Source organism: Furipterus horrens, unplaced genomic scaffold (assembly GCF_987537825.1).
Source record: "Furipterus horrens unplaced genomic scaffold, mFurHor1.1.pri manual_scaffold_7, whole genome shotgun sequence".
Classification (NCBI taxonomy): Eukaryota; Metazoa; Chordata; class Mammalia; order Chiroptera; family Furipteridae; genus Furipterus; species Furipterus horrens.
This window is the reverse complement of record NW_028327177.1, coordinates 9,670,438-9,684,733: the sequence shown is the minus strand read 5'-3', so window position 1 is coordinate 9,684,733 and position 14,296 is coordinate 9,670,438. Positions and strand designations below refer to the sequence as shown.

General features: G+C 42.0%; 1 protein-coding gene across 1 annotated transcript in view; it reads right to left on the bottom strand.

The window, feature by feature from the left end:
* Nucleotides 1-14,296, bottom strand: part of WASHC5 (WASH complex subunit 5) — a 54,199-nt gene that overhangs the window by 35,606 nt on the left and 4,297 nt on the right. Inside the window, exons 2-9 of the mRNA XM_090283375.1 lie at nt 13,143-13,451; nt 12,549-12,694; nt 11,807-11,891; nt 11,093-11,193; nt 8,836-9,028; nt 6,661-6,813; nt 4,919-5,032; nt 3,327-3,498 (exon numbers count right to left, since the gene is read on the bottom strand). Of these exons, the coding sequence (XP_090139501.1) occupies nt 3,327-3,498; nt 4,919-5,032; nt 6,661-6,813; nt 8,836-9,028; nt 11,093-11,193; nt 11,807-11,891; nt 12,549-12,694; nt 13,143-13,340 (1,162 nt within the window). The 5' untranslated portion in view covers nt 13,341-13,451. The remainder of the gene's footprint in view (nt 1-3,326; nt 3,499-4,918; nt 5,033-6,660; nt 6,814-8,835; nt 9,029-11,092; nt 11,194-11,806; nt 11,892-12,548; nt 12,695-13,142; nt 13,452-14,296) is intronic.

Genomic DNA, 14,296 nt, shown 5'->3' with positions numbered 1-14,296 from the left:
AAGTGGGTGGCTGCCTTACGTCCTGTCTGTTTGGAGTTGCTTTTGGTTTAGGGCATTGAGCTCTGCCACTCAGTTACGGACAGGTATACAGAAGGGCTCACACGGGAGGCCTGAGACTGCTATTTTCAGAAAGGCCCGTTTGCAGGGTTCTCCCTTGGCTGGCATCTGGGAACTTGGATTTTGGAAGAGTTCCCACCATTTTTAAACTGGTAACAATCGCCCTCTGTGCCTTCACTGTTTGTCCAGACAATGCTTATAATGAACACCTGCCCCCCAGCTTCCGGGAGTCTGGAATTTTGGCACATGCCCAGCCGAGGCTGCCTGTGATGAGCCCCCGGAAGAGACCATGGTTTCTCACGAGCTCCCCTGGCTGGCCACATCTCACGCGTGCTGGCATGGCGCATTGCTGTGGGAATCACACGCATGCATAGGACTCCACTGGGAGAGGGCTCTCAGGAGCTCATGTCTGCTTTCCTCTAGACTTTGTCCCGTGCGCCTTTCCCCTGCACTGATTTGCTTTTTATCCCGTTGCCATAAAAAATCATGGCCATGAGTACCAGTATAGGCTGTCTTCCTAGTAAATCACTGAACCTGGGGTGGTCTTGGGGACACTTGACACAACAGGGAAGCAGGGTTACCCACACAAACACATGGCACCTGCAAATGGAAAAAACCAGGCCTGGGACTATTCTGCTCCTTATGAAGACCCCAGGGCAGAGCCGACACTCAGAGCTTTCTGGACTAGCCACTATCAGGGCCAGAGCTTGTGGCAACCAGGCCACGCTCACAAAACGAGGCAGTGACCGACCCACAGACAAAACACCAGAGGTCCCGATTCCCCGTTCAGCCTCTCAGCTGTCAAGCTAAACTGTTTAAAAAAAAAAGTATGCCTTTAAAAAGTATATAGAATAAAAAAAACATACTGATGTTTGCTGAAATTGGTTTATGGGGCCAATTATTACCTATGAAAGAATAAGAAAATAGGGCAAGGCAAGAATGGATACAAGTAAAAGGTACCAGGGCTGCAAATAAAGTCAAAATAAAAACTTTAACACAACAAACACCGTCAGATTCACAGCTGGTAAGGTTCCAGGTCCCGGGGAGTGACTCTGGCATCCCAGGAGCGCATCCCGCCAATCAGTATCTGCGCCTGACACGCACAGAACGACCGTGGCGTACGAGCCAATCCAGGGGCATTTCAGTGCTTCGCTTATGGTGAAGCCTGCAGAAGCCCATTTTCTACGTTGATTTCTAAGTTACTCCGTCAGGAGAAGACTCGGGGCGACCTGGGGAAGGGCTGAGTTTTCAAGCAAACTGCAAAGTTCTGATCTGTCACGCATTCTCCACAACTACCTTGGAACTGGTGACACTGGTCACAGAGACCATTTTTCAGCTTCATATTTACTTAACTTCAAGAAAAACCCACATAAGGATTTTGACTTGTGTTTATATTAATTCTTCTTTTTTCTTTTTAGTCCTCACCCAAGAACAAGTTCATTGATTTTAGAGAGAGAAGAAGGAGAGAGAGAAAGGAATGTTGATGTGAGAAACATCCATCGGTTGCCGTTCATACGTGCCCTGACTGGGGACTGAACCCACAACCTAGGTTCGTGTCCTGACCGGGGATGGAACCTGCAACCTTTTGGTGTACAGGACGATGCTCCAACCAACTGAGCCACCCGGCCAGTTCTAATTCAACAAGAACACTTCTTATGTGAATTTGCTTTCATTTTTAGGATAGGGGACATCACTGTGCACTAACAATTAATTCCCTGGTATAAACCAGGTTTGGTTCCAGTGTTCTCTGGGCCTGATCCTCTCTCTAAGATCTGAACCATGATAACATGGGGGTCAGACTTCAGTAGCCAGCTAGCCTAGCCTAATCAATGCTGGCTCAGCGTGTGTTTCCTCAACGGCTGCAAGGTACTGCAGACGCCTCTGAGCCCGGGAGGAATGCCTGAGGCCAACTAACAGGACGGGGTATGAAGACTACGTTTTCCTTCCGGCACGTGACTGAAACCCCATAAAAGCCAAGTAAGCAGCTCCTCTCCCCACATGTGACTCACAGCCAGAAAGGCAAACCGTTTGTTTCTGGTAAATTATGACCTTGTGTAACCAGGTCAGACAACTGCCAGGCACAGAAACGGAAAGCAGATGTGGCCGAAGATCAAAGCAGAGGCCTCTGAGCGGCCGAGGTGGTCCCTGGCATGGGGCAGGCCCAGGAGCCCGCCAGCTCCCAGAGCGTGGGCAGTGCTGCCAGGAGAGATCACCCAGAAGACAGCGATGAGGCTGAGTCACAAGAAAACTGCTGCTGGTTTCATGATGGGATAAGGCGAGGGCTTGAGCTGTTTATAGGCTTGGGAACGTATGGCTTTTGGCAAAGAAGATCTTATCTGAGTCAATGTAGTAAAATCCTCAAATTGGAACTGAAGTGTATGTAAGACCAACTCAAGTAATTAAAAACAGAACCGTTCCATGATGTAAAACTTTAGCCACGGCACTCACGCTGTGAGTGAACTAGAAACTGAGGAGAGACTGAAGGGAGATCTAGGACAAGCAGCAAAAGGATGGAAAAAACTAAAGCAACTGGAAAGGAGCCGCTGTGAGGAAGACTTAAGAAGGGGAGAACTCTGGGCTAAAAGCCAGGTCTCAGCAGGGCCGTGCTCCAGGGGAAAATGCATTTTCTTGTCTTTGTTAACACCTAGAGGCTGCCCACCTATCCTCCCGTCCTCCATATTCCTTGGCCTGGGGTCCTTTCCATGGTCAAAGCCAGCAATGGCCCGCTGAGCCTTTTTCATGAGGCCACCTTTCTAGCGCTGACTCTTCTGCTTCCCTTTTCTCAATTTAAGGGCCCTTGTGATTGCACTGGACCCCCTGGGATAATCTGCTTACTTTAGTATCAACTGATTAGGAACATTAATCCCATCTGCTACCTCAACCTCCCCTTTGCCATGGAACTTAACACCCACAGTTTCTGAGGATTAGGCCATGAACATCTTTGGGAGGGATGAGTAGGGAGACATCCTTCTGCCTGCCACGGACCTAGAGCTATCCTTTTCCCATGTATACATCTGATCTCCCAGTTTGACCAGAGACAAGCTCCTTGAGTGTGGGAGGCAAATTTCCTGATTCCAAGCAGCTAACGGTACGGGGCAAAGGAGCTGTTCAGGTGGGCACTGACTTGCCCAGGGAGGCACAGAAATGACTCCGTAAGAAAACAACTTGATTCTCATCCAGGGGCTAAAGCACCCCACGCCATGAAGCAGATCTCAGCCCAGAAAGACCTCCTGCAGAGAGACACGCACGCCGCCCCGCCTGCGCCTCACCTGCGTCGGCCGTGTGAAGCATCAGCCAGCGGAGGGCCACGTTGCCGTCTCTCAGGCAGTTCAGAAGCCGCGGGATGTTGTCCAGCACCACCTCCTCCCTTAAATACCCTTCCTTCAGAAACTGGTGCACTTGGGTGTGCACTCTCTCACTGACAGTAGCGTATCTGCTCGCCTTTGCAAAGAAAAAACTTGAATTACATTTCAAAAAAGAGAGAGAGAGAGAGAATTATCTGTTGAAAGCCAATCATATTCAGATGAATCCTTGGATGGATGGTAACATTTCTATGAGATGACTAACAATAGACTATAATAGTTGAGAAGGTTCAAAGGCAAGTGGTTTACTGGACATTTTTAAGAAGAGTATTGCACTTAAAAGAGTTAAGAGACTACAATCTAATCCTGGCTGGGATTAAATACTGGTGTGACTTTGGGTTTAACCTCTGCATATTGGTTTCTTCAAATGGAAAGTGGAGAAGTGGACTAGGTGGTTCCCTTCTGTTTGGGGGTGGAAAGAAACACAAAAGCAGAAGTTAAATGATCTGTTCTTCCTGTTATTATCAACAAAGGAGGCAGAGCAGAACAGAAACATGCAAAAGAGGAGGCTTCTACAAAGGTATGAAAGCCTAACAAAAACACACCTCGGTGTAAGAAGACCGAATTTGCAGACCTTTTGGAAATTTGGTCATTCTGCTTTATCTAAAGCAAGAGTTAAATGTCAAGCATCATTAACCTAATCAGGCTGGTTTAAAGCTGTCACTAGATGCTTCACCAGGAGACTCTGAAGAACTTCTTACAATGTCACAAATGAGAAAATGCAACTTTGGAAAGAGATTTCAGTCATGAAAAATGAATGCTCTGATGCCAGTAAGTATGGAAGCACCACTTTCTCTAATACATTTCTTGGAGGCATTCCAAAATGGAAATTGTTTTGTGCATTATTTATGGAACGCAATGTATCTGAATAAAACATGCTGAAGTTTTTGAATCAATATTACTTTATCCATAGTGGAAACTCAAAAATTCAAAGTCAGGCTGAGGAAGATAACTGTTTAGAAACACTAAGTATAGTCCCCAATAAGTGTTTCTTTCTACTTCGTGTTCTTTCTCAAAAAGACATAATGTAGCCATTTACACTTTAAGGAGAGGAAGGCCTTTAGTCTCGTTGCTTATCTTGCACATCAGAAACGATGAATTTAAATTACAGTGACAGGACGTATGTGGACGTTCAGTTACTATCTTCTACACTCGCCCGGTTGATGGAAACATTAAAATTCTGGGTACTGGTAAAGGTAGCTCAATCCATAAGGACACAGTCTTTAAGCAAGAGTAAATAGCCAATGGAATCCATGTCACTCTGATTCATCTCGGCTTGTTGGATCTTCCCTAGGACCCAAGTCTCCCATTGATGTATACGACACCAGTTAAAAATCTACAATTGTCTAGCTTATTCAGCAAAATTCAGCTTTCGTTAATCATTGCATTCATGTTTTTGCGGACATCTTCCAAACGCCTTGGGAAATCTACTTGGCTCCTTTCCCACCCCGTGAAGCCATGTTGGCAGCTGTTTGAGAATCTGATCTGTCAGAACTTACCTGTTCTCTGACATTTGCAAGGTCCAGGGTATTGTTTAAAGCAGTTTTTGCAGCTTTGTAGGGTTCCCAAGCATCTGCCAGATTAACTGTGATCCCCATGTAAATGCTAATTACCTGAAAGAGGAGACATTCACTCAGTATTTGCTAAATACCCACTCAGTCCAAGGCAACGGGCTGGGAAAATAGAAAATTAGAGAAGACATTGCCCACGCCAAGTTTAAATGCCATTCCAAAGAAAATCAATGAGAAACAAAGCTTTTCCAGATACACAGGGAAGTGTTCTTCCTCATGTGTACTTTGGAACAAAAGGGACAATGTTGTTATTCATGGAACAGTAAGTAAAACAAGGTTTTCCTTTCAAACTGCTGTGTGTTAGATTCCTAGGTGAAGAAAAGTGAAAGGGGGAAGGGAAGCAGAGACTTTGGCTTTGACTTTGACTAGAGAGTGTACTCATACATTTTCATCTCAGTCTTTACACTCTTAAACGTTACTGAGGATCCCAAAGAACTTTTTATAAAAGGGTGGATTATACCTATTGGCATTTATCGTAGTATACATTAAAACTGAGAAATTAAAAAAATATTTAATTCATTTAAAATAAGAGCAATAAACTCATTAACGTTTACATAATTTTTTTTGTATTAAAAACATCAAATGAAAGTCTCCCCCACAAATATCTGTGAGAATGGCATTGTGCTACATTTATTTTAAAAATATTATATACAATCCCTCCTTTTTCCTATTCATGTTTTTCTTTAAAATTCTCTTGGTGTAATCTTAGTATTTTCTCACTAGCTTTTTACTGGTTGGCATTTGCCTGGTATATCTTTTTTTCATTCCTTTATTTTCAGGGTGTCATGTGCTTTGTTAGGAGTATCAATATCATGTAACTGGAATTTCACCTTCCTTAATTCTAAAACTGTTTCTGAGTATAGCATTATGGTCAACACTTTATTAAGCTTAGGCAAATAAAGCCGGACTGAGTTTTCTTCTTGGTTCCTTAATTCTCGCCCTTGGGTGATCATTTACAAACAGGAAGCATCATCTCTTAATTGCAGTCCGCTCTCCTCACCAGCAAAGCTCTTCGTTCAGGTCCGTCATCACAGAGAGTTTGTGATCCAACAGATGGTAAGGAGTGAAATAAAACCTGCTGCCTGAGAACATGGCCCAACTCGCTGTTCTTTGTTAAAACCTCTGAGCAAAGAAAACATTTAATGTATATATTAAGTATGTTAAGTCAGTTTTATTCCTTAAGAGTTAATGTTAAGTGCAACATTAAAAAGTTACAAGCAGATCCCTGCAGTAATTTAAACCTTCATAGCTCCATCAATGTTAGCTGATAAAACTTATTATAAAAGTGAAATTCCTGTTTCTAGAAGGATAAATTAGACGGATTCTGCTAGTTGAGATTCATAAACTAGAAAAGAATAAAGAAAGGCTTGTGTAACTTAGCTGCACTCTCTGTAGCTAAAGTCTTATAATACAGGGTTTTATCTTGAGAGTATCTACTTAAGGAAAACAAAAAACGAATCGGTTCAGAAAATTTTACTGGCTGATTTATTCCTTCATGTTACGATTTATAAAATTTTCAACACAAAGTAATTTTACCTGAGTGATTTTATGTCTCACTCTTCACAACATGTGACGTCTGGGTAACAGGCCAAAAGAATGGAAAAACCAGTTCTCCAACATGCTTACTATAGAAGAAGAAAAACAAACAAACACCTAACAGTAATACTTGCCCAATTATCTGGAAAGTATTTATCCACGATCTCTCTCATCTTTGCTTGATGGGTATGAAGGATGGAAGGATCAAAGTAGAGAATGACGTACAGCATGGCGGCCTGGGTGGCCAGGGCTGTGCTGCGGTGCTCTGGCAGGGGGTACGCCGAGACCTGCAACGCAGAGGACACGCTGAAGGCGCAGCCGTCGGTGACAAACTGAACTCACATGCGCCAAATACATGATCTAGTTCTAGGATAGATCAATCTCTAGAAGTCCATCTCCTTGGAGGATCCTGGACACTGGAAGCAATTCTCCTGCAGCTGCTAACCAAGGCTTTCCTTCTTGCCCCTAACCACACTGTATTTTTCTCTTCCTTCCAGCCCTCGTCTCTGTTGCAATTCTAAGTCTTTTTCTTACAAAAACAAAGTGGTAACCCCCGGTTTCCCACTAGCTGTCTTTTCCATCACAATCTCTTAGAACCGGCAGACTCCATGCTCACCATGGCTGTTTTCTCATTTCTTATTTGTTCATCAGCTCACTGAAATCATCACCTCAATGGCATTTCTGTGGTCACTTACAACCATAGTCACCCAATTCAATGGCCTTGTTTTGGCACTCTCACATGTAAGTATCTCAGAAAGGGAATTCTCTCCTCCTCTGTTCCCCAGACACCACTCCTCTTAACCTGCTTTGCTGGGTGGGCTCCTTCTGCCTGTCTCTCCAAAGCTGGTGTGTCCCAGTCCCCTGCCTCCTGCCTTAGGAACCTTGGTCTGCACATAGTACATACCGCCTCGACGATGATAAGCAGAAAGGGACAAAATCATTACAGGGACACACAGAGCAGTGTTACATGGAACCTGGCCAGGTCTCTGGAAGGGCCTAGAGCTATGAACCTAAAAGCCTTCAGCTTCTCCCCTTGATGTGCTGGCCCGGCTTCTTGCCCACTCTCCAGGTGGTCTCTGTAACACGGCAGAGTGATGCTGCCCCAAACTTCAAATTTTGCATGTTGCGAGTATGCCCGCATCCAAAAACTGTTTCTCGGGCCCAATTCCAAATCACCTGGAGAAAGGGAATCTGACCCATCATGGGTCAAGTGACTGGCCCTGCTCCAATGAGCTAAGGGCAGTGGAGGTGCAGGGCTGAGAGTGGGGTGGACACACAGCACAACCACAGCTTAATCCACGTGCTAATGAAGGTCACGGGCAAGGAGAAAACGGAAACACATTGCCTTGAGACATGGACCAAGTGGACTGTACAGGAGGCAGGAGGGGTAAGGACAGGGAGTGAAAAATAAGCAAGGGCTTTGGAGTCACACAGACCTGAATTCTAACTATGGTTCTGCTACCTAGCTATGTAACCATGTGAAAATTATTCAATCTAAGGGTTAGTTTTCTCAGCAGCAACATGAGGATTAAGCTGCCTACTCTGCACAGCAACTGCGAGGAATAAGAGAAAATGGTTTATGAAAAAATCTCTTATGATTCTGGTTCATACTGAATTTTCAATAAATGGCAATAAATATTATAAAGAGCTGCTATCTGCAGGTAGCTCCTGATTCTGAGTTATCTTTAAAAAAAAACCCAACTTTTATTTACACTTAACATATTCATACAAAAAACTAACAGGTCACCTAAAGAACTGTACAGAGCAGGTGTGCTCTGTGATAAATGACATCTAGTAATCACAGGTTCAACTTTCTTCTAGACACATAAAATTGTGTCTTCTTCTGGAAAATGAAGTCACATGGCAATTTTCTCTGGTATCCTTTTTTGGAGAGGAGAGCGAGACCACTTTCAAATGTGCAGGATTTTCAGTGTTACTCACGCTGCCTTTATCTGGACTGCTCTCAATCCCCTTGGAGACCTGTTACAATGTTGCTGCCCCTGTTCCTCCAAGACAACACTCCCCTTGTTTACTGTAATTCCTTTAGCTGTCTGTCTTCTCTCCTCAACTACAAGCTCATTATACATAGTGACCATGGCCTCCCTTGGCCAGTGATGTGTCCCCAGCACAGGCTTCTTTCCAAATATAGCTCAAATTCCATCTCTTCCACAAAATCTCTAATACTGCCCAAATTAATATCACTCTTTCCTCTACCATCCCATAGCACAGCTCAAAGATCTTAAATAATTTTTAGCTGCTTTTTACTCTTTGCAGGAAGGAGAAAGGGCAAGAATGGACTTAATCCCCACCTGGTTGTAAATATCGTCAGACCTTAGCCGACCAATGACCATGCTGATGAAGGATTCATTGATAGGCACTCTCCGGAAATAGCTCTCAGGATAGTTGGGTGGTCTCTTGGCTCCTGGTTGGCTGGAATAACCTGTACTCCGGAGCAGCTTACAAATATCATCCATATTTGAATCAGCAGAAGATCGAGCAGCACTGAGTCATGTTCACAATGGGAAATAAAGGGCCAAACCACACATATTAGAAACTCAGAAGTCCAACAAAGCAGAAGGATCTCTAGACTTTTGTCTAGTTTTAGATATGACTGTGGGTCAATCTATATCCTTAAGATTCAAAAATATATTTTCAAAGACTGTTAAATACAGCAATCTTATCCGATGGGTTCTTGTATGTAAGTACAGTTTTATGTTAAGGTCCACTATCCCTTTTCAAAATCTTTGGGTCTGGATTTGTTTCAGAATGTAGCATTTTTCAAATATAAGGAAGTAATATGGTATGTAGACCATAAACAATATAATACTCCAGCAGGGTCTCAGTTGGCAATCCATGATCAACACACATTAATATTTCTATAGTACAATTTTGGAATATTCACACGTGTGAGATCATATTTGCTGTGCTCAGGTTTTGACTCCGTGAGTACAGGTTCATTGTTTTGCTGCCAAGGAGTGATTTTGTGTGCCTATGTGTGTGCATGCATATACATTTTCCATAACTCTTTGGATTTCAGAATTGTACATAGAGAATGTGAACCTGCACTAATGTTTCATATATTAAAAAAAATAATTAAAAAAATTATGACAAGAAAGGTGTACTTTCTATACAGATTAAATCAAAACATCTGTGATTTTCAGGATGGTTGGGAGCAGCAATCCCTCAAAGAGACTCAGGGAATCTCAGACTTGAAGATGACCGCCTACTGGATGTAAGATTCTCCTTTATCACAACCCTGACTTGCAATTTTCAATGCCACTGCAATAATGGATCCTCACATTCCCATGAATTAGCTGTTGTGGCCCAAGGAACAAAGCTGGATTGTTGAAGCTGGGCTTGAGAGACAAACCTTCTTCTCCACGTTATTTATCATTTTTGTTTTTTCAGGTACTTTCAGAAATAGAGGCAAGGCCACTTGAGGTTCATTTTTAAAAACATGAATGTTAAGGCAGCTCCTGGGCAAAGCGATGAGAATGAATTATGCACATGGGTGGGAAGTCTCTTCCAACACTGAGAAAGCTGGAAGGAAGCAGCCTAGCTGAGCAGCGGAAGGTGAATGTACTGCTGAGGCAGGCAGCAGTCCCAGGTGTGGCTGAAAATACAATGTCCCCAAACAATCCCCGCTCTGTTGAGAATCTCCCTCCTTGTCCTATATTGTAAGTTTAAAAATATTGATTCTAGTCTACACAGCTTTGGCCCAAGTTCCTAATTTTGACTCTTGCTTCTTGACTGTTTCTTCTCTGAATTATGATTATTTCTGACAATCACCTTGTATCCAGATTTTGACTCAACCTGTGTGCTAGGTACTGGAATTACAGAGTAGGTTCAAGTGGCTCCTGTTTTTAAGACTCTAATTCTTGAAGATCAAAACTGTGAATAATAAAATGGCAATAAATACAAAAAAAATAAAATAAACCACTCTACTTCTTGAAGTCACAGCTGTGTACGGACATACCTAATACATGATCATGATCTGTGCTGTTGCATGTTTTGTGTTTGCTTCATACATATAAATGGGGAGAATTCACTTTCAACCTGACCCCTGAATGATAACTTTACAGAATCAGCAACCTATAAAGGACAACAGAAAGCTCATTCATTCATTTCCTTACATCTGCCAAGAGGTAACACTTGAAACTTTAAAAAGAAAAACAAACAAACAAACAAACAAAAACCAAAAAAGACCATTCATTAGACATCCAAATTCCCAAATTTATCTTTAAGGTAAAGAAAGTTCAGATTCCTTGAAAAACAACAACAACAACAAAAAGTAACAGAGGCCCCATCACGGACATGATAATCTATAGATCTCTAATTATCTACAGCATGTAGAATATTTCATCTATAATCCCTAGATTATATGATATCTAATCTATGATGACATAAAACACAGAGTAACTGCCATATTACATGCAGAAGAGGTAGACTCTTCTATTTTCGCATTCTAGATCGTACGGCGGCTGTTCACGCTGAATACTGGCACGGAACCCACGGTGCATTTTCCCATAGCAGGCTTTCGGCGGCGGCAGCCCCCGCCCGGCGTACCTGTATCGGTAGTAGGAGACCAGCATCCGCTCTCTGACCTCTCCTTCAATCTTTTGGTCAATGACCAGCAGCATAACTCCATACAGGTAGAGTGCTTCGCACTGTGAGGAGAGAAAGACAAAGGCCAAACTCACAGGTGTGCACATGCTCACAGAGGGTGGCTGATGATGGTTACGAAGATCACTTTGCTCCCGCTCCTCCTAAAAGCTTTATATTACAAGGAGGACGCAGGCTTCCCCCAAAGGGTGCTCAACTCCTGTACAGAATGGGCTTTGGAAAATGTATGCGAGATGAATTTTAACTCACAGTGACTATCTTTCAGTTTGGCCTGGTTTTGATATTTTGCTTGGGATGTCAAAATGGAATCTCAATATTATGAATACCTCTAGGTCATTCACCTATTTAACAAAAATTTCTTAAGTGATTACTATGTATGAGGTACTAGGCTAAATGTCTGGGATGCAAAAGACAAAGAGAGGATTGTTATACTTAGAACACCAGAACCTCTGCACAGTCTTTATTCCCTTGTAATTCTGTTCGAAGGCTACTATGCTCTAAAATCAGGTACAGAACTGTCAGAAGATAATTGTCAGTTTATTTTGCTTGTCTTAAAGAAGGGAACTCCATGGATTTGTGACTTGCAGGGGGAAAAAAAAAAGAGATGCTAAGCTTGACAATCTTGAATTTCTATTTTAAACGGTCACTAGAACTTACTAAAAGTTGTTTTCCGTCTTCATTGAGCAGCACACTTTCTAAGGTTTGCTGAATATAAATACCTTCATTGAGATCGTCCAAGTATCTAGAAATGAAACCCCAGAGCAAGTTAGTCATTGAGAATGAAAACTTTAACAACATCTTTGAGGAAGAAATGTAAAGCTTTCTAAAAGATAAGGCAAGGTACTAGGCACCCTGGCCTTCAAATAGTTTGTGACCTGCAGGTCATCACCATTAGGGTCACAGGTTGATATTCACAGCTGCCCCAAGTAAATAGTCCCGATTTATGAATTACAATGATCTTAGGAAATAACGATCTAAGAACATGGAATAGCTAGTTTAAAAGCTAATGAGTAATGAATTCTTAAGAGCTGGAAGGAAGAGAAAACTGTGTGGTGAGAGATAAGAAGGCAGACTATGGTTGCCAATGCTACAAGTATATGTTCCTTTTTTTTCTACTCCTTAGATATAATATATTAGAATAAGATCATAAACCACAGGATTGAAAGCTATATGAGTCAGTATAGACCAAGATTATTATCATATTTCGTAAGAGTGGGAAATTACAATAAAACTCTAAAATACTTAAGATGTCTAGTGTCACAGGAAGGACAAGAAAATTAGGCATGTTATAATCTAGTAAATTTTGTAGTAACGCAGAAAGATTTACATGTTCTAGAATGTCCCTTTTCCCTCTCCAACATTTACTATCAGAATAAAGTATTACTAAATTAATCAATACCTGTTTAAGTCTACAATATATTTATGCACACTCTGAAATGCTAAATAAAATCTGGTCACAATTTCTATGTTGTTTTCACGAAATTCTTCATCTAGATCCTGTAGCTCTGGCTTAGCTTCCAGTTTGCTTTCCCATAATTCTGGACCCTAAGAAGAAAAACACATTTATAGAGACGTCAACGAAAACATACTTGTTGGTAACAACTTCTATGCATTTTAATATATTTTGTTCTTATGCCTTAAAAGGGATGTCGAACGTTGAAAGGAGAGCAGCAGAAAGTAATGAAGCTAACAGAAGCCCATATATAAAATCCCTTTCAAACAAATGAGTTTGAATTGCAACAGCAATTAGCATGCTTTAATGTGAAACATATTATACCAAAGCAATCTTTAAAAAATTCGGTTATATTGTGTTAGGGCTTTACACAATGCCTTTAAGTTATTTTCCAGTTAGCTGATACTAAATTTGGTTTAAAAATCTCTTCTACTGAACTCTTTCTCCATAATGACATAACCACTCAGAGTCTCAGGCTTCCAAGACAAAGCATGCTTTCATAGGAAAGACAGGGGTTCGAATGTCATAGAGGAAAGTTACCTTAAAATAGCTGAAATCAAATATGATATCTCCATATTTCTGTTGATCAGCTCGGTCTTTTAACCTGAACACAGCAGGAATAAACTCAGAAAGCCTCAGAAGCTCAGCAATGATGGCGTTGCCACAGGAGACAATCCGGAGGATGGCCTGGCCACAGAGGTTGTTCTCGGCCAGGAAGTCCAGCATCCTGAGGGTCATCAGCTACCCCGCGCCCGGCCACTGGGAGTGCTGAGCCGGCTTCAGAGCTGGGGTCTGTGAGTCATTAGATGAAACCAGGTCTGCTGACAGATGTTTGCTCCATTTAAGAAACTGTACCAAACAAACAAACACCACCACAAAACCCTCCATTTTTCAAAGAAGCATGTGAAACACATACATAATATTTTTCTCCCCAACTCCCTAAAAAAACAAATAAGGACAAATGGATTCTGATGGGGCGGGCATTTATTCTCCACTGTTTGTTTTCCATATGGAGGGGCTTTGATACATTAACCCTCTTGGCCTCATTCTCAACCCTTTCTTCACTTTACCCCATGAAGAAAGATCCAATGTAGCCACCTGAGCTTGGGAGCAGGGACCACTGAGCCTGTGTGGCTCCAATGTGCCCGCAATTGGGCACTGATTAGTAAATTTTCCTTACAGGAACTGTGCTACTTGTTTTAGCTTTGGAAAAAGACAGGTCCTAAAATCCACCAGAACTGGTTGAGGGAACACCTTTAAAAATGGTCTTCTCGTATGTTAGGTATAGGAAGTCCTTGTTATTAAGGGTAGTACAGGCCTGAGAAAGGCAAGGACAAACATTTCAGACCAAGCAGTAGAAAAGTGTGACTAGGAATGTATCTTAAAACATTGTAACTAAAACGGATGAAAGTTAAGTTTTATATTTAGCAAAATTTGAGTAAAATTGCAACTATGTTCTAATTCAATGGACAAACTGAAAATGAGTCGGAAGCTGATTTTACCAAACTATGATTTGGGTAATGCAATATCTTGTACTTCCTAGTTGACTTTCATAGTTGATCTTTAAAGAGGTTAATTTTTGCAAAACAGTTTCAAGGCATCATTCGGTTTCCCAAAGGCCTCTCCCAATTCTTTCTCAAATCATTATCTTTTGAAGTGTTAATTTGTGTCATCATCTTCGTTACATTTCTCTC